This window comes from Uloborus diversus, chromosome 8 (assembly GCF_026930045.1).
Source record: "Uloborus diversus isolate 005 chromosome 8, Udiv.v.3.1, whole genome shotgun sequence".
Classification (NCBI taxonomy): Eukaryota; Metazoa; Arthropoda; class Arachnida; order Araneae; family Uloboridae; genus Uloborus; species Uloborus diversus.
The window spans coordinates 101116187-101136663 of record NC_072738.1 but is presented as its reverse complement, the minus strand read 5'-3'; the positions used below and the strand labels follow the sequence as shown (position 1 = coordinate 101136663).

Here is a 20477-nt window from a genome sequence, read left to right as displayed (position 1 = left end):
CAAAGGTTGACAAACCCTACAAAAACGGCCTTTTTAAAACTACAATTTCAAAAGATTTACGCAAAGAGCATCAGAAGCCCTCCTCCCCACTCAAGATGGCCAAAAATAATCTTACAGCTGCCTAAAAAAATTTGCCCACGAACTTATAAGCCCCACTCGCCACCTCTGACTGTAATTATTTGCTATAAATAATTAAGGGTCACATTGCATGGTGCAAGTGGCAAGGTGGACAGTCACTTTTAAATCAGGAAAATTCTTTAATCAAGTATGATGTATTCTTAGCTTCTCTCAGTGATAGCTCCTCTATATGTGCACATAAACATGTGATCCCCCAAGGAAAATTAAGAAATAAATGAACTAAAAATCAAAATAAATAAGATAAAATATACTTCCAGACAGATTTTTGTTGATTTCCAAGAGGAGACTCCAAGGGCGCCCATAAAGGGAAACAAGGGGGGGAGGGTCAAGCCCCCCCCCCCCTAGAAATTAGAACTTTCTTGCTTTTAGTACTTTTTTCATTGCAAAAATGTGAAATTATTTCATCTCCAGCCATTAATGAATAAGTTATAAAAAGTGCCAAATTTTAATGACTCTAATCTGCTTCCATGGGGAAGATATCCTGCTAAACCATGGTTGAAATATATGAGCCCACCCTTATAATTTTGCAAATGGGCGCCCATGGGAGACTCCCCTCCCTTCAATAACCTAACACATAGCTCATAGCTGAAGTATTGCTGGTCATTAAAGCACTTGATATTTATTTGATCTCACATGCAAGTGAAGAAATATACTTGAAGCCCAGCTTATGGTTGCAAATGCTGATGAGAAGCTGGAGGGGGACAGCATTATTCTCTATATTATTCTGTTGACATAATTTCTGTGCACACCTGAGGAAAGGTTGCCATACTTGGCAACTTAAAACGGAAAATAGGCAAGTTTGCTGTTTTTTGTAAATGAGATTATAACTTTAAATTAGTTAAAGGTAGTTTGCAAAAAAAAAGCTTGGTGATCATAACTATTTTAGATACAATCAAAAGATACCAAGCACAGGGTTTGCTTTGCAACAATCATAGCTTATGGCCAGAAGAGATTAATAATGACTAAAATTTAGAACAAAATGTGCTTCAAAATCAAAGCTAAAAGTTATAATTTTATCACTCTTTACTTTAAAAATTAAAGAATAATTCAATTCAAATTTCATGGTTTAATTACTAATTAGGGAAAATATACATGAAGAGTAAATTAATTATTGCACTTATAATTAAGTTAACTGCTAAAAAATTAACATTATAATAAAAATATTTCTTTGTTTGGCTCTTTATTATAAAACATGTTCCAGACATAACATTTTACTTACCACTTCCTGCATAAGTTTTAATCCATAAATCTTTGATAATCTTATTGATTTCATTCATTTTTAATTTGTGATAACTCATAATAGCTCTATTCAAAGCTGTATAGTACTTATTCAGGTCATCACACACCAGCTGTGTAGTCTGTTACATGGAGGGAAAATACAAAGTTACTATAAAAATGGTAATTTAGTTACTAGTAAATGGTAAAATGGTTAATTAATGATTAACAATGGTAATGGCAAACGGTTACAGTAAAAATGGTACAATATCATATTAACAGCCTGCTTTCTATGAATTAAAAAAAAAAAATCATGCTAAAATGCAAAATGAACATTTATTGTGGCATATACAGCTTGAAATATACTGATGAGAATTGCTTAGCATAAGTATGAATTAAAACATTTTTTCATCATACATAAGATCAGACATGGTATGATTAAATAGCAAAACTGTTTTCTATAGTGTAGACTGGGAACAGTTGATTCCCTATTTTGTTGGAGCTGAAAGCTTTTATTTAAATCAATGGAACTAAATGACTTGACATTAAAGATTTTAAAGTCTTTAGCCCATCAAAATTCTATGCCATTTCTTATATTTATAAATTAGAATAAAATATTATTTTAAAAAACTAACAATAGGTCAACCCTAGAAAGACGGAAGCGGTCAGTTTGACCGCAAACAGTTTTCAAATAGCTCATATTTGCTGCGTTTAATTTTCAAACTATTTTTCCTTCATTGACTATTCCTAACTATTTATTAAGATCTTACAACAGTAAGTTTTATTTTTTTAGGCCTATTTTTATAGTCGCAATAAATGCTTATACCTAGAAAGACTTACTAAGGTCATTTTGACCGCTGAATGAACCTTTCTTCATGCATCCAGTATTTTTTTTCTTTTTTCTCTTATCAGATGTGTGTACTATGGACTATTGTTAGTTGTCAGGGTGTGTAACGTTCTTTTGGGCTTGAGTCGCACCTGCTGGTCAGGTTTAATTTTCTGAACTGTTAGGAAAATTCGAAACACCTGCTGGTCGCATGGTTTCATTTTTCTGCTATATGCACAAGGGGAAATGTTGATAAAGGTAAATTTGAAAAGCATGTGACTAGACACGTGAAATTATTTTGGGTCTTAAAAGAAGTAGATATTCATAGGTGGATTTCAAAAATTTGTGCTGGAATTCTTTGTGCACCAAAACAAGTGATTTTCTTGAAACATTGACCTTTTTTTTCCCTTCATTGATGGTAAAGTGCGCAGTCACATCATATTCACACAAACTTTTTTTAGCAGTAGCACTTGAATATAGGATTCATTGACAAGCTTATCAGTACATGAATTCCTGAAACTGTTGCAGATTATCTAAAACATATTCTGGTTCGGATGAACAGTCTGACTTTTCTGAAGAGGAATATATTCCTAGCGATGAAAATAACCTAATTTCATTAGATTGTTGCGAACATTTTTTGGAACCTAGATTTTCCGAAAAAATACTAGATTTGCAGTGGAAATTCAAAATCAGGAGAAACCTCACTAATAAAAATTGATGTGCAAGATATAGAAACCAGTAAAATAAAAGGGGAAAAAGAGTCAGACGCCGAAAAAAAGGAGAAAAATTCAAAAACAGAACTCTCCTTTTTCTTCAAGTCACCTCAACAGATCAATTTTGCTACATACATGTATAATAAAGTCTCTACCTCAGAAAAAGGTTAGAAGAGTGTCAAATGAAAAAATGCAGAAATAAATCTACAAACATTTGTTCTGATTGCCAAAAAAAAAAAGCTGTTTATGGCTCATATGCAGGCAAAGTGATAACTTTGAGTATTTCAGTACAGTACAGTAAAAGATAGTAATGTACAATATATTGCGATATTTAGGTAATTTTGAAAACAAACACATGCATGGTTGAAAATACTTGTTAGATTCCAATCTATTAAGTATGGCGGTCAAAATGACCGCTGCTAGTCTTTCTAGGCATACAGAAAATGCAGTCTTTCTCGTGTTAAATGGTCAAGTGTCCTTCATGCAAGGAGACTTTATCTCAGTCAGCAAGAAACTTGATCCTGGGGAACAAGTGTCCTTTTAAGTGTTCAAATAAAAGTCAAACACTAGTTAAGAGATTTCATTCAGCTTGAAAATAGAAAAATGTTTAAAACAAGTTTAGAGAATTTTGAATGTGTTGTTCTAATTCTAAGCAATGTATATTACAAATTTAAAAACTTTGCGTTGTGTATCCACTATTTGAAACAGGTTCAGTCAGATGAGGGAATCCATCAAACATTTATTTTCCATCATACATTGATTTCAATAAAAAAAGGGGACAAAGAGGTCTCAACCTTACACAAATTTTACAAGGGGTACATAAATTATGATTCAAATCTATGGCAGTTCAGTCATTTAGGCAGTTCATTATTTTCTTAATGTTATAATTTGCAAATGTCATACCTTATAAGGAGGGTTCTGCTTGGGTAAGGAGGCAACTTGGTAGGTTACACCAGAATACTCTCCTGTGTGACTTTCCACACAATGGCCACCCCTAGCTCCACGTTTCACTCTGTAATCAGACTGCATCAGGATAATTCTATTTCAAGGGGGTCTTTCTGGTTCTTATTCAACTTTTCTATGCCTTATATGTGCTAGCCTCTTCCATATTTTTTTTGGTAGGACACTTCCTTTACAAACCTTGGGATTTTTATCTCCCTCCCCACATGGCTTCACGCTTTTTTTCTTCTTTCAGCCTCTATCCACCTTCTGCTTTTTTCCTCCTTACTTCCGTTGCCAAACCACCACAGAAAACCCCCTTCCTAAAAGTATCACCCCCAGACCAACCAGTGAAGAGTTGAATTGATGACAGTGGATGGGGAAAGATATGTTAGAATTTGATATCAGTAAATACCACAAGTTGTATAGCAAAAATATAATTGAGGAACAATTTCCTACAGCACAAAATAATTAAAGTCTTAAAGAGGTCAAGTAATACTCTAATATCTAAATTTTCAAATGATTCAGTGTTATAGCTAACTGTAACTGTCAATTCACTGTTTACCTATAGTAGCTACCTTAGACATACAACAGTGTCTTGAGAAATGTTAGAAACATACCGCCTTCTTCGGCAAAGAAATGGAAACAAAGTAATTTAAGTATACAAGAAAAAAATGCAAGTTTTGAAAATAGAATGTTAAGCGATGTAAATGACTCGTTAAATATTTCAACCAAGAATCAAGTCATGAAAAGAAAACAAATAATTCATTAAAATGTTTTACTCCACAAAAAATTATCAACTCACCCTTAGTTCAATACATTTATCATTATGCTTCTTATCAGCATCTTTAAACATATCATCTTGCAAATGCTTCTTCAAAGTCTTGATCTGGTCCCTAAGAGCATTTTCTCGTCCAGCAGATTCATCTTTCTCTTTTGTTAAAGACTTTTCTTCTCGAGCTAATCTATCAGCATCGCTATTAAATAATCATATATTAGAAACTAAGACCAAGATCAATTTTAATAGACAACAGAGAAGCATAAGAAAATGGCCAGAGAAACTTTTACATCAATAAATAACATAATGTTATGGATTACTAAATGCCACTTAATATTTCTATGGTTGCCTCATTCTTGATTGCATTAATACCTTTTTTTTTCCAAATGGGGCTGTGTTTCAGTCTAAACCAGCATTTCTTAAATTGTGTTCCACGGAAGCCCAGGGTTCCGTTAAGATCCATCAAGGGTTCCATGGGACTTCCCCCCCCCCAAATTCAAATTGGTCACTTAAAAAATAAGGTATAAGTTTAGCGTTTAATCAGTATTCTCCAAATGAACAGCAGAGAAAATGTCATATTGAATAGTGGATTAAAACCGTTTGTTGTCAATTTATGGCCTTCAACTACGTCATTATAAAAATACAATTTTTTCTAATGATACTTATCTTTTTTTGCACAACAAATTTTAATTAAGACTGTTTAATAGACACCTGGTGCATTTTAAAAGATAAACATTCTTGAAATTCACCAAGCGGCTTATTATTGCAATGACTATTATTATTATTAGTTTACTTATATTATTATTTTGCTCATTTGCAACTGAATAGTTTTTTACTCATGAGAGGGTGTCGACAAGAAATGAATAGTACAACAGATTTTGTGTTGAACATGACATGAGAATGCACTTTTCATGCATATGGTCCAGTATAAGGGATTTATTCTTAAAGTAAAAATTGGTGCCATCCAGGTCATTAAAATTTAAAAATTAAACTATGTTGCATCAAACTATAATACTAAGAAAAGGATCATGTGTTTCATGAAAAATGTCGATATTCAAAAGGGTTCCACCTATCAAAGAAATTAAGAAATGCTGGTCTAAATAAAGTACAAATATGATGCAAAAATATCCCTACTGAACGAGTTAAAAACTTGTAAGGTAGATTTTATAAAATAGATGCGAATATTTAAATATAAAAGAATTTATGAATGAAAATAATTACAAAACTACTATAAACAAATTTATTTCACTCACAACTATTGTAAGAAATTAAAATTATCAAATGTATAGAAAACTCCCTCAACAGGAAAAACCTGTAGTACTAAAGGAACAATTGATAAAATCACAACCAATATCAGAAGACTGTCAAACTGTTGCAGGTACATATGAGGCAGTGAGAAGCAAAAGCATGTAAGTGGCAAAATTAAAAATTTGGAGATAACCAGCACAAATGATAGGTGAACCCCTCCTCTGTCTTGGGGCAAGAAATGGTACTAGTAGCCCTGGTAGGTGCTGCTGTACAGCATGACAGGGTTGCCACAGAAGTTCAACTCCCTGACATTTACAGGTTTTCCAGATGATTTTGAGAAAAATTCCAGGTTATCGATATCCAGCTTCTTTTTGCAACATTAATATATGCATCTCAAATTTTGATAAAACTTACCTTATTTTCAAACTATACGAACAATGGTTACCAAATTTAATTTACTCAAGCTGAAATAATCAAAAATTTTTACTAACAAAAGTGAAAGAAATCCTTATAGCCAAGAACTATGAAATAACGTAAATGTAGCATATCTTCTTTTCAATCCGGAGGAGCCACTGCCTTACATCCAGGGTTGGTTAAAAAAAACGTTTTTTTCAAAAAATCAAAAAAAAAAAAAACTTTTTTTGGTTTAAACCAGGTTTTTTTGGTTTAAATACTATTTGCGAGAAAAACAATTTTCGGAAGGTTCCATGTAATTAACAGTTATTTAATAGTCACATTATACCTGATTTCTTGATTAATTAAAGAGATAAGAACAAAATCTTGTAACTAAATTAAATAATTAAAATAGCTTTCTGGGGGGAAATATTGATTGAAATGTTTGACTTGATTAACATATTAGTATGCATGTATATATAGACCCTTTATGATACGAAATACTTCAAGAAGTGGTTGTAATGCAGGTTAAGATAAAATATAATGAAGATCCAAGAAAAAACTTTATAAAACCAACATAATATGAATAATTATCGAATAAAGGTAAAAGTTATATTTTTAAGCATAATCTTTTCAAAAGAACAATTTTCATATTTTTTCTTTCTGATCTTACATAACGCTGATTTTTATATACACAATGTCGCAAATATTGAAGTAAAGCAAAATGTACAACAGTACATGATTGAACAGTCAAAAAATCGATTGCTGTTGTACTGACAAAGTTTAAAAAAAAAGTACTGCTTTATATTCGACTCCTTTCTTATTTTGGAAAAACTTGGAAAAGATACGGACTATCGCTAAAACAAAGAACCAAATCAAAAATACAAAATTTGGTGTAACATGGCTTAAATTACAGCTTATTTACTGGCATACATGTTGCATCCAGCATTGAAGTTTAAAAAATATTAAATGCAAACTCTTTAGAACAAATAAATGTGTAGCAAATTCTATTTCAAGAAAAAATTTTTGCCAAAAACTTTATATCTTCTGCAACAGTGACTGAGTGGTGGAAAAGCCAGGAAAAAGAATTTGAAAAATGCAATGCAACAGTCTTTAAAAGTCTTCAACATTACTAAAACCAGCTTCAGAAAAGTGCAGTGCTTCGTCATTTAGATATCATTCATTACTCAAAAATTGATTAGGTTCTGGAAAAGCTTCAAAACTTGCTTTTTGTTCAAAGTACTAAATAAAATAAAAATAATATTAATTTATAACGCAAAAGTTGCTATGTATTTATGCATATGTTATTGTGGTGTGAAGTTGATTTTATGTAATTGTAAAAAGATTTATACACATATTTCTGAAATGAGTTGAATACATTACATATACAGGGTGTCCGAAAAGTCCTTGACACATAACAATGGTATTTTAGGTTAAATGTGTCAAGGACTTTTCAGACACCCTGTATATTTATTTATAAATGTAATTTTACAGTTTTTGTTTGTAACAGATTAAAAATATTTTGCTTTAAACCAAAAGAAGCGTTGTTTTCTCCAACAATCTTTAGAAAAAATTCATTTAGTTGAAAGCCTTGAACAAAAAGACTAGCTTTGAAGCTTTTTCCAATCCTAATTTGTTTCTTATTCAATATGTGTGGGGAAATCAATGTAAACCTGTAAAATGGATTTTTTTTTTTTTTTTTGGCTTTTTTTTTTTTTTTTAAACCATTTTTTAAAAAAACCGCATGGTTTTTTTAAAAAAACCAATTGGTTTAAACCAACGTGGTTTAATTCAAACAACCCTGCTTACATCAAGAGGAAAGAACAGTCAAATAAGCAATTGTGACATCCGTATCACAAAAAAAAATTAATTGCTAACAATAGTCTGAACTAAAAACTTATGAAACCGAAACCTTTTCAATTATTGCCTTCCACCCCTCCAGTTCAGTACATTCAATGCACTTTTAGACTTTGGCCCGTGAAAAAATCATGCATCTTTCAGCTCAACATATTTCCCCTATTTGTTGCTCATGAACAAGGTCTCCCCCCCCCCTCAAATATTTCTGAACGCCTTTGCACTTTTTTATTTTTAACCCTCTTTTATTTATTTATTTAATACCTTTTATTTACCTATTTATTTATTTTTAATTATTATTATTTTTAAAAAAGTTCTGCGCTTCGCCAATGAAATACACACAAAAAATAAATAAAATGAAAATAATTTAAATAAAAATAAATCAATAAATGAATTTGAATCAAACAAATTTAAATAAAAAAATTAAAATCCCCCAAACATTTTGATGGCACAGCTTACACTATAATCCTCCTTTGGGTACCCCTGTCATAAAGTAAAATTTTGAGCATTAATCACAAAACTCTCTGATGTGCAGATTTTTTTTTCAATCGGATTACTTTTATTTTGAAAGAAAATAAGCTCATTGAAATAGTCATGAAAGATCACTACCAAAATACTAAAAGATTAGCGATACTCCTGTAAAAAGGAAACTTCAATATTTAAAATTGGCTAATGAGCTAAATTTTACAGAATAAAACTGTTTAGAAGAAAATGATTTCATTAATTAAATTTAAAGAAATAATATAAAACATGAAAAGATTATTGCACCTCATTAAAAACTTCTGACCCACTCGCAGACAAAACAATGTGCTCAATGTGCTGCATACTCAAAATAGTAATAACTTCAGAATTGTGGGACGTAAAAAAGTAACCTTCAGACAGAGCCCATTAACTACGAAGACAAAACATACCTTCTGCACATGTCCCTCATATGCTATGGCACGCCAATGCCAGAGAGGGAGAAAGCCCGGAACAACAACACGAACGAATGGCAGCGGGAAAGATAAGATTGAAAGAAATTATTCTTGACATCATATTGCACTGTGCTAACTAAGAATGATTAATCCCCTGACATTTCCAGAAATGCATGTTATTTTTCCTTTTCCGACATTTCCCTGATCATTTTCGGCCCTATTCACTTTCCCAGACAATTGCAGGTTTTCCCGGTGCGTGGCAACCCTGCATGATTTAGGGGGAAAAATCAATGAAAGTCAATCTAAGAAGTTATCTTTATAGTCCTTTTACTCAAAACTTGAAAACGTCCACTTACATCCCTTTGCTCCTCACTGCCTCATACACAAACATTCTGAAAATTAATATTCTATGGCCAAAGTTATATTTATTTTTACAATAAAACTAAGAAACAAACAAAAATTAATAAATCCTTAAATAAAAAAACTCTCATCCATCAACAAACCTTAATAATGTTCGAATGTTATAGCCACCAATTTCCTCCTTAATATTTTGGCATTTGGAATGTAGTTTGCTGATTTTTTCTAATACTTCCATCAATCGCATGTTATCCTTCAAATCTCTGTACTTTTCCTATTAAATTGTAAAAAAACATGCTGATAAATTTTTAAAAGAATCATAACCTTATCAATATTTTGAAGAATGATTTTACAGAAAAATAATTACACAACAGTTACATCAACTATCCAGGGGTGCCCTGGGGGAGAGGGGGGGGGAATCATGGTTCACACTGTACCACTGAATTGTTCTAGAAAGGGAAGTTTAAGGGTTCCGTTTCTTGGGAATGGGGTGCTCCATAGCATTTGAGGACAGTGCACGAACCCTCTTTGTGGGGAATGGGCACTTACAAAATATATATATTCCAGTTTTCACCTATATGAATTGTAGAAAGTAATACAGATTGTTCCTATCGTGTGATCCATCATATATAATAGGTTCTCACTTGCTGCAACAGTAAGAAAACTAAACCAACAAACATTTACAGTGAAAATTCCAAGGGGCAAAACATTTTTATTCAAATGTAAAGAAATTTGCACAGATGGTAGAAAACATTCAAAATATCATTAATGCAAAGAATATTAATACAGTAACTGAACACATGCTAAATATTACAAAGAACATACTTTCTGAGAAGTAATGTCTTGATTCAGCTCTTTTTCTTTTCCATTTAAATTGTTAATTTCATCATTTTTTATTTCAATTTCAGATGATATGCTGTTTAATTTGTCTTCATGCAACATCAATTTCTTTTCTTTATCTTGATGTATGTAACTATAAAAGATTTAAAAGTTCAACTAAAAATTTCAACATAAATATCAAAGAAACGTTCGTGTTACATCAACACAGGAATAAAAAATCTACCAGTTTTTACAATAATAATTATTATTAACATTTAAAGAGTTTCCAGAATGACATTTATTTATTTCTTACTTATTAATTTCATTTGATATTTGGTTTATGTTTTCCATCTCTTTGTCTTCTTCTTTGATCTAGAACAAAAGCAAAATTTATTAAAATACTGATATCTTCAAAATAAATCGTCTAGCAATTCAATTTTCTTACATTACAAAGAAATACACTTCACGTGCAATATTAAAAAACAATGCATAGTAGTACAAGCTCTTTTTTTCTTCATATCAACAAATATCACAATGCCAAAGTAAACATTCAAGTAACGTTTTTCTTGGACATACATTCAACCATCAGACTTCTTTTTAAAATTGTCCTTACACGTGCAATAGCGAGTAGAGTAGAACATTATTTGTTAATTATAATTAATTGGAAGAATAGAAATAAATAGAAAACTTACAATCATTTCTCAAATACTCATTTTTACACTCATTTAAAAAATCTTAACAAATTATTGACTGAAATTTCACTAATAAAAATACAAATCAATTTAAACCAATTTTCCTCTTCCATTTGCAATAAAGTAAACGTCCAAATTAAAATGAATTTCCTAAAAAATATCACAAAAATTAAAAGTAGGTGACTAAATAATCTTGAAGCCAATGACAAAGTTTTTGATAAAAATATTCAAAGTACCTTAGTTCTGATTATTTCAAGCTCAGTTTCTTTTACTTTTGTAGCAGCTTCTTTATCCTTTCCTAACTGATCCAACTTTGCCTGAAAATAAACACAATACTTAATAGAAAAATGAATTATTCAATTCTAATACAACAAAAACTCTCAATCAATCAGAATCATAATCAATGTCGCTGATTATTTGGGGCGATCCAAATTAAAATTTCTCACATTAATTATAACCGTTATTGTTTAATTCTTTTTTCTTTCTTTCTTTTTTTTTTTGTATTGATTTATGTCCTAATGTACAATATATTTTATACCTTTTTACAACTATTGTTAATAAAAATTTGCATTAGTCAAATTATTATGGATATTTGAATTTGACCTTTAGCATTTGAGAGGCAGAGCCCTATCTTGGATTTGCGACTTTCTGAAAGATTGAGAGATCAGAGTGAGATTTAGAGACTCTTTATCTAAAACTTTTAAGCTCAGACAGGAAGTTCCTCCTGCAAGGCCCAGTTTGTAGTCTCTTGCTCTTATCCTTAACATTGCCGGCATTGAGAAAATCATCTCTAGAAGGTGAGAGGTAGTAGCTTTTTGCTAATGATATCATCCTCTGCAACTCTAACTCTGACATCGACCATATTGAAAGCACGATTAATACTACCCTTTCTGACGTATAGAGCTTTGCTGTGCAACATAAATTGAACTTTAATGTATCAAAGTCAGTCTCTAGCTCTTTCCCCACTAATCAACATTTACGCAATTATCAACCCAAAACTACTATGGAAAGCAAATCTCATCCCTATGGAAAACACCCTAGATATTTGGGCTACATTTTAGATCCTGAGATACTTAGCAACAAGCATACAGACTATGTGATAAATAAAGGCAGAAAGGGACTTGACTTGCTGAAATACATTGCTGGAAGAAACTGGGCTACGGATGCTGGTACTCTCAGACTGACATACACCTCTTTGATCAGACCTGTCTTAGAGTATGGCTCTCAAATTTATTTCAGTGCATCATCTACTAATTTGGCAAAACTGGTTCGAGTACAGTCAATGGCTGCAAGAATTATCACTGGCATGAGACACAGCTGCCACACAGATCTAGTTCTTTTGGAAAGTGATATCAATCCCTTCGGTTAAGAAGAAACATAATACTTTCAAAGTATTTTTGTAAACTTTACAGTTACGGAGTTTATAACCACATATCTGCATATCTTACAAACTGGACAAACAGACCGAGACTAAAAAGAGTCTTTTCTCTCGAATCTAAACGATGAATCTACTGAATCCGGACGTAGAAGAACATATTTTGAAAAACGTCTTTAACCCTCTGGAGGGCTTACCTTGAGTCCATTTTTAACCAAAAATAGGAACCCATACTTTCAAAACACAAGATCCACCTGAATACCTACATCAACTTGCATTGGAAATTATTAATCAAATACCAGCTGCTGCATCTCGAATCTATACTGGCAGAAGCAAAAATGACCGAAACTCATGTGGCAGTGGCATTCTCATAAATGCCCCTAATTTCTCTCATAACTTCAAAATTAGGAATCCAGGCTTCTGTTCCCTTTTTAGAGCCGAGTTAATTGCCATTGATGAAGCTCTCACTCAGAATTATCAAGATGGTAACATCTTCTACTAAAATATGGATTTAATCTGATAGCCCCAGTGCTAACCAACATCTTAGAAACTGGACAAATGCTGGAGACAAAACATCTGTTTCAATCCTTGAAGAACTTTTGAAGTAACATTGAATGAGATATTCTTCCAAAGGATTCCACCCCACATTGGTCTCTTTGGCAATGACATAGCGGACCTCTTAGCCAATGAAAGTGTCACTGAAGATTTGGTGTTGAGAAGAATTTTCTTTGACCTTCTCAGAAATTTGTTCTAAAATGAAAATTTTGAAAAAGAGCTATGGAAGACTCCTCTGACTCACCCATGGTATAATAGGCAGGCATCAGGTGATGCCCTTTCCATCAAGGCGAATAGAGTCGTAAAAATAATTAGTAGGCTTGAAAGTGGACACATCAAGTGCCTTTCCTTTAACTTAGGTCAGAAAATTTATGAGACTAGTACTAAATGTAAATTGGTGCAGGCAGCTCCGGATCATAATGTGCAGGACTTGATAGAAAGGACACCTATAGCAGTCCTCTCCTGTTGTACCATTTCTTGAAGACTCTTGGGCTCATGGATCTGGTCTAACCTGCGGCTAGACAGGAGGAACAAGTCAACAACAACACTCCAGGGTCCCCCATAACTATCACTACATGTGGCTCAATCAGTTGGATGGGGTCTCGAAGAAAGCTGTTTTTTTATCCAGAATAAGAGCAAAGCAATTTCTTCGATCCAAGATCAACAGAGATATTTATTTGGAATGAGAACTAAGAGAACATAGTGACTAGAACATATTTAATGTAATGCAGTCACCATTAGGGAACATGGAGTATATTTGACCTGCTTACATCAAATCCAAGACCCTTCAGTCAGTCCTAGCGCCTTATTGATCAGTTCACCGCCCTTCTAAATCATACATCACTTCATTTTTTTTTCACAAAAGTGATATTAATTAATAAATTTCCATTATTTTACTTATAAATATTTACATGCATAAAGTTACAGTTAGGAATCATATGACAATGTTTTCATTAAAAAGTGCTGGCTAACATAGCAACTAATAATAAAAAAGGGGCTACTAAACTAAAGTGGCCACTGGCTACTAACTAAAGCTTTGAATTCTCAGGTCTACTTTTAAATGAAAGTTCATGTTCAGTATGAAAAAAAAATTAGTAAAAGAAATCCTAGATAAGGAACTGTTTGAGACAACATACAATTATTTTTTAGCACAATATACATGAGAAGGCTGAAAATGTTGGCAATAAAATTACACAATTCAGCATATGAACAGACATATATTTGATAACATTACATCGTTTGACAAAAAGACATGATTTAAATCACAATACCATGAAGAAAAGTAAATTTTAAAAATTACCTTCAATAATGAAATTTCAGACTTCACGTCCTGTTAAAAAAGAGGAAAATATAAGTGAAATAAAAGGAGAGAATCATCCATACATATAATTTTCAAGCTTTAAAATATATATATATATATATATATATATATATATATATATATATATATATATATATATATATATATATATATATATATATAATCATTCAGATCTTTGATCTTATAAATTGTTCAACGCTTTAAATTATTACAACTCTGTTGAATCGATAGATCTTTGCTAGACTTGAAAATAATTGTTTATCACTAGCCTTCTAGCAACAAAAGGTCTTAGTTTAATGCCTAAATAAAATACTTAACCAATATTTTTTTCAAAACTAATTTGGCCACAAATAATTTATAGATCTTTTTCTGAAATCTAATATTTTTTACTTTGTCCCACTTTGTGATGTAAACAGGATCCAAAGTTCTTGCAAAGTATTCCGTATCCCCAACGGATTAAAAAAAAAGCAATTATTTGTTTCACTCTCCTACCTTAATCCCTCATAAACTATCATACCAAACTACTAAATGTGAACAAAAGCTTACACAGCACTTTAGGTGTTGGGGGCTAGAAGAAATGTAGCTGAATGAAACTGCAGTGAAGCCTCAGACGATAATATTTTCTTCCACAACTTATCTTTTAGTGTCTCTTTGTTTTCATTGAAAAAAAATTATGGACAAAGTGGCTACTAATGATAAAAAAGTGGCTTCAAAAAAAAAAGTGTCTACCAACCAAATTACTAAAAATTTAAATTTTCAGGTCTACTTCCTTAATATTTTGTCCCTCTTTGCTCTTAATAAGTTCCATTATAGCTGCATTGCTCTTTGACTTTGGTTTTCTTTAAACGATTCCTACAGCCCTCCTAATACTAGTAGAAACTTCGAACAGACTTCCTCTTACGCAGAAAATTCCAAGTTTTCAAATGACCTAAAACTTAAAAATGTGAATGAAATATTTCTCCCCCATAGAATCAAACTTATGTGAAAAATGGGCTTAAAATTGGAATAGAAAAAGAACAAAATCAAATTTCCGAAAAATCGCTTTGAGGTGAATAACCCCATGCTACAAACTAATTTTGTGCCAAATTTCATAAAAATCAGCCAAATGGTCTAGGCACATCACAGAAATCCAGACAGACTTTGAGCTTTATTCTTAGTAAAGATGTATAAGCGTTTTAAAAGACAATTTTTTTCTTGTATATTTACCTTAACAACGTCCATCAGAGATGAATTTTCTTTTCCTAACGTATCAAGTTGCTCCACCAAGGATTCTTTCTTTTGTAAATCATTGGACATTTTGATTTTCTTTGCTTTCAAATCATTTATCCTTCCCCTTACCTCTTGTAAATGCTCTCGATAATCATTTATTTCTTTCTGAGTGGTTTCAACTTCCTGATTTACAGATCTCCTGCAATGTGTGTTTAGAAATAAATTTCCACATTTAAAACTGCAGGATATACATATACTTCTACTTGTGATCGACTTTTTAACATAGAAATAAAATTAATTTTGCAACTAAAAACTGAAGAAAAAAAAAAGACTTAACCACTGATGAAACTAAACTATATAACTTACCCTCTTTTGGCACAAACAAATAAAAAAACGAACTTCCAGTGAACTCTCGATTATACGCCAAACAAGGTAGCACTGTAACCGCGGAAAAGCAAATTCACAGATAATTCGTAAACTAGGTAAACTCAATGCTAGTATATGCAATAGCTTAGAAATATCAATAAGATTCGCATACATTTTAACTGTTGCTAAAAATAATGGTGTAAGTAAAAAATGCATTTAAAAGCTAAAAAAGGATCGTTAATTGTTGCAAACGGATTACACATACCCAAGCAAATAGTGCAACCAGATTACCTACAGCAGAAAAAACTAGGTTACATTAAAAATGCACACAGAATGGGTAGAGAACTTTTTCATGACTGGTCCAGTCACTTGTTTATGTGTGTAAGTAGTGTAGATTTAAATTCAGTGAGTGGGATACATCTGAAAATCATTAAGTAGTGCAGAGCTGAAGCAGGAAAGCAATAAGTAGTGCAGATCTGAAGCAGTATGTAGTGCAGATCTGAAGCAGTATGTAGTGCAGATCTGAAGCAATAAGTAGTGCAGATCTGAAGCAATAAGTAGTGCAGATCTGAAGCAGTAAAGCAGTAAGTAGTGCAGATCTGCAGCAGTAAAGCAGTAAGTAGTGCAGATCTGCAGCAGTAAAGCAGTAAGTAGTGCAGATCTGAAGCAGTAAAGCAGTAAGTAGCATAGATCTAAAGCAGTAAGTAGTGTAGATCTAAAGCAGTAAAACAGTAAGTAGCATTGATTTAAAGCAGTAAGTAGTGTACATCTGAAGCAGTAAAGCAGTAAGTAGTGTAGGTCTAAAGCAGTAAGTAGTGTAGGTTTAAAGCAGTAAGTAGTGTAGATCTGAATCAGTAAAGCAGTAAGTAGTGTAGGTTTAAAGCAGTAAGTAGTGTAGATCTGAATCAGTAAAGCAGTAAGTAGTGTAGATCTGAAGCAGCAAGCAGTAAGTAGTGTAGATCTGAAGCAGAAAGAAGTGAAGATCAAAAATCGGGTTTCAACAAGTCAGATTTCAGTGACCTTAGGTATTATGTCATAAGAAAGGAGGGGGAAGAAATAAATAGGAATGTCTAAAAATAGATTTTGCATTTGTTAAGTTAAAATGTGTGGATTTATCTGTGTTTAGTTAACCATTGCCAAAAAAAAAATATTTCTTTTTTTTTTTAAAGTGTAAAAGGCTGCGGGTGAACCGCCCCTAGATTATCGAGAGTTTACTGCACTTTCATTTGAAAGTAATATAAAGTTTTTTGTTTAAATACAGCAATAAATTTTGATACACAATTTTGGAAGACAGTCACCATATATCTTCATTCATTAACTCGATTTACCATTATATTTATTTTAGATACCATTAGTTTTACTTATGTTACCGTTAGTTGTATCGTTGCAAGATAGTTCATAAAAATATAAACATTCAAGCAATATTTTGATTCCCAAAATTTTAAGTAATTTTGAAACACATGATTCCTGACTTTTCAGTCCAAGACAGAGTTGTGAAGTCTACAATTTGAATTAAAAATTTTTTTCTATCACTATTGAAAATTCCCATGCCTCCATGCTTTTGTCAGTTTCAATTTCTTCATTTATTTTATTTACTTTTCTTTTTCACGTTTCAATCCATTTTTTCACTTCAAAAAAAAATATGTTTCCATACTAACAATAGAACAGAAACCATAAAAAGATTGGAAAATATATTAGGATCTACTTACATAATAATTATTGCTTCAATTGAAGAAACAATTAGTTGCGAGTTATAAAAATTGTGCCCTTAATTTGCATAGGCAGCAACAAACCAATATTAATGATTGGTTCATTAACACACAAAAATAAAAAAATTATCGGGTTTAACTAGGTACAAAATAATTTACTTAAGCTTTCAGAAAAAAACTATTTGAAACTAACAATGGCTGTAAAAATTGCGATACCTTCAGTTCCAGTATATAGATTGAATTTCATTTTGAAATCAGGTACTATAGCTTTCATTCATCATTTAAAGTCAGATGCCTCTTTTTTCAGGAGGCTACAGTAATAAATTTTGACTTAGGAAAAAAGTTTCAACACTTAAATCATAGCTGTTGCCTTTGCCTAGTACTTTCTGTTTTTGAGAGTAAGCGAGAGTTGGCAAGTTCTGCAATCGCTCGGGGAAATATCCTAATCCTTTTGACAGCATCTGCTTTAGTTGGAAAAGCGGAACAACTAGGTATCCCAATGAGTCTAATTGTCTGGCTGATCCCCTTATATTTTCGGTAATCATGCTTTGATATTTTTGTAGGAATTCTTTCTTTTGCCTCTGAAATCGATTCAAACACTATATTTGCTCTCTATCTTTCTGCTGTGGTTTTACCCATCCTTTACTTTGAGGAATATCTAGAAAATTAGATGAAGCAACAAAATAGTTTTTGACAGCCAATTCACTCACAGTTCTGATCCTCGGAAAGGTTCTGATGGAAAATAATATCTGAATGGATAATGCTAAAAAGCAATACATAGCAGTCAAAAAAGACTTCAACCTTAATAGTTTATCAATACTTCATTTAATTTTCGAATCAACATTTTTACTAAACACATGTGTAGTCTTAGCTTAATTTTTACCTTTCAGCAAAAATTAAGCCCTGCCGATTCTGCAAAACACTAAACATTTTAACAGGTGGCTAAATATCACTTTGTTAAACCCTTAATGATATTATTTTCAAGAAAAGTCACAAAAGTTCTTATTTTTTTTCAAGAAAATAGTATTAAAAAACTGTTTGTACAATATATGTATTATATTTTGAAGCTTTTTTTTAGCTTTAACTTTGTATGCTTTAGCTTGGAAATACCATGGGAGCGAGAAATAGGAGACAAAAGATCAGCATAAGAAAGGAAAGACTGGGAATGGGTTAAACAAAAAAGGGTAAAACTCAAAAAAATGAAAACATTGTTCATCACATTTTGCATAATATATTTTGAAATGGAAGAAAAATTTATTGCAGTAGAAATAATCAAGTATTAGGCCAACCAATTAATAGGCATAACCAAGACTCGATGGTTTGAACAATTTTCGATTCAAAAATACAAAAAAATGTGTGAACTTTCTTACATTTTACTTTGAAGGGCATTTTGCTCATCACTGGCTTGTTGGACAGTTCGGGAAGTATCTAAAAATGTAAGAGATTAAGACAAAAGATAAAGACAAAATTTTAAAACTGCATTTTTAATTTTTGTGAGAATATTTGATTACCTTTGCCTCCAATTTGAGACTTTAAACCAGATAATCTTCCTTTAAGCCGATTAAGTTCTCTTTCATTTTGATCCAGGATGATTAAATCTGGCACAATACTGGAAGCAGTCTTGTGATCACTTGATAAATCATCCAATATTTCTTCCAACTAAAAAGTCAAATATTACAATAATTTTGAACAACCTCATTGCATAGATAAAAAAACTAACAACCTCACAGTTTATATCACTTTAATAAATTGCGGCATGATATTTGCCAGTTTTCACTTATTCTGGCATTGTCCCTGAATTACACGAAGCATTAACAATTCTTGGGATAACATCTATTAATTCGTCTGCATACTCAACAAAAATGATGAGATAAATATTATCAGATCCTTAGATGCTTTAATTTGTTTGGAATAATATAATATATCCTACAGAGAAAAAAGAAAATCCTCAAGCTGTATATCAGCTTGTGTTCAACGGATATCAACTGATGAAATTGTTTCTGCTCAAAAGACATGGAAAACATTAAGAACATCAGCAATGTCCCCATCCTTTCGGATTAAAATTCCTTTCTCATCCACCAGTGGGATAGAAGTTTTTCCAGAATTAGCATAGGCTTCATAGTATTCAACTATGAACTACATTTCAAATAGGATTTGTAAAACTATTTTGTATATCACTATCTTATAAACAATTTTTTTCAAAGCAATAATAAATTTCTGTTCAGATGATTGTTTGTTATCCAGAGTGTTCCCTATTCATAGTGAATTACTTGGAATCGCCTGTATTGAGGGTCTGGGATGTATAAAAATGTCTGCTAATTAAAAGTATCAGCTATTCGGGAGAGTTCGTTAAAGGCGGTTTCACAGCATAAGTGCACCTATAGTGGTTACTTATTACACCCAGAAGTAAAAAACAGCTTCAAAAATTAAAGATGATATCTCTAGTTTGGTGCCTCCCCCCTCCCCCCCAAAAAAAATCCTTACTTTTTTAGGGAGGGGGGCACCTAGCTTGAGGAAAAAGTCTTACCTTTAATTTTTGAAGACGTTATCCGCTTTTGGTGTGAATCCACTATGAGTGCACTTACCTTATATATAGGTCATTCTCTAGAAAACGTAATTTTTGAGCGCAAATATTTTTCAATTTCGAAACTTTTTTTTTCATTTTTACATGCAAGTGTTACCTACTAGAAGTAGCCATAAACAATGGCCCAGCTAAGTTCCAATTATTTTACTCATAAATAAAAAAAAAAATGCTTTGTTCATGGAGAAAAAAAAAAAAAAAACTTTTCAAGTTTAAAAATCAAGGCCAATTTAATATTGAAGTAGTAATTTTGTTAATTGTGCAAACAATGAGCTATTTTAATGATTAGTGGGAATTTAATATTAAGCTCTCTTCAAATTAAAGTACGGCTTAGTTAGTAGTTGTCCTTTTAGTTCAAATGTGTGTTAAAAAAGAGTATTTAGTAAATTTGAGAATATACTGGCAATTTATAATTTTGGTAGAATGCCTAAGATTTATGTATTTCCCCTCCATCATTTATTTTCACTTCAAGGGG

General features: G+C 31.9%; 1 protein-coding gene across 1 annotated transcript in view; it reads right to left on the bottom strand.

Annotated features, from left to right (window-relative positions):
- Positions 1–20477, bottom strand: part of LOC129227341 (DNA repair protein RAD50-like) — a 101592-nt gene that overhangs the window by 22917 nt on the left and 58198 nt on the right. The window contains 10 exon segments of the mRNA XM_054861885.1: positions 1358–1496; positions 4637–4808; positions 9522–9649; positions 10201–10348; positions 10508–10566; positions 11123–11203; positions 14117–14146; positions 15344–15545; positions 18792–18849; positions 18933–19080. Of these exon segments, the coding sequence (XP_054717860.1) occupies positions 1358–1496; positions 4637–4808; positions 9522–9649; positions 10201–10348; positions 10508–10566; positions 11123–11203; positions 14117–14146; positions 15344–15545; positions 18792–18849; positions 18933–19080 (1165 nt within the window).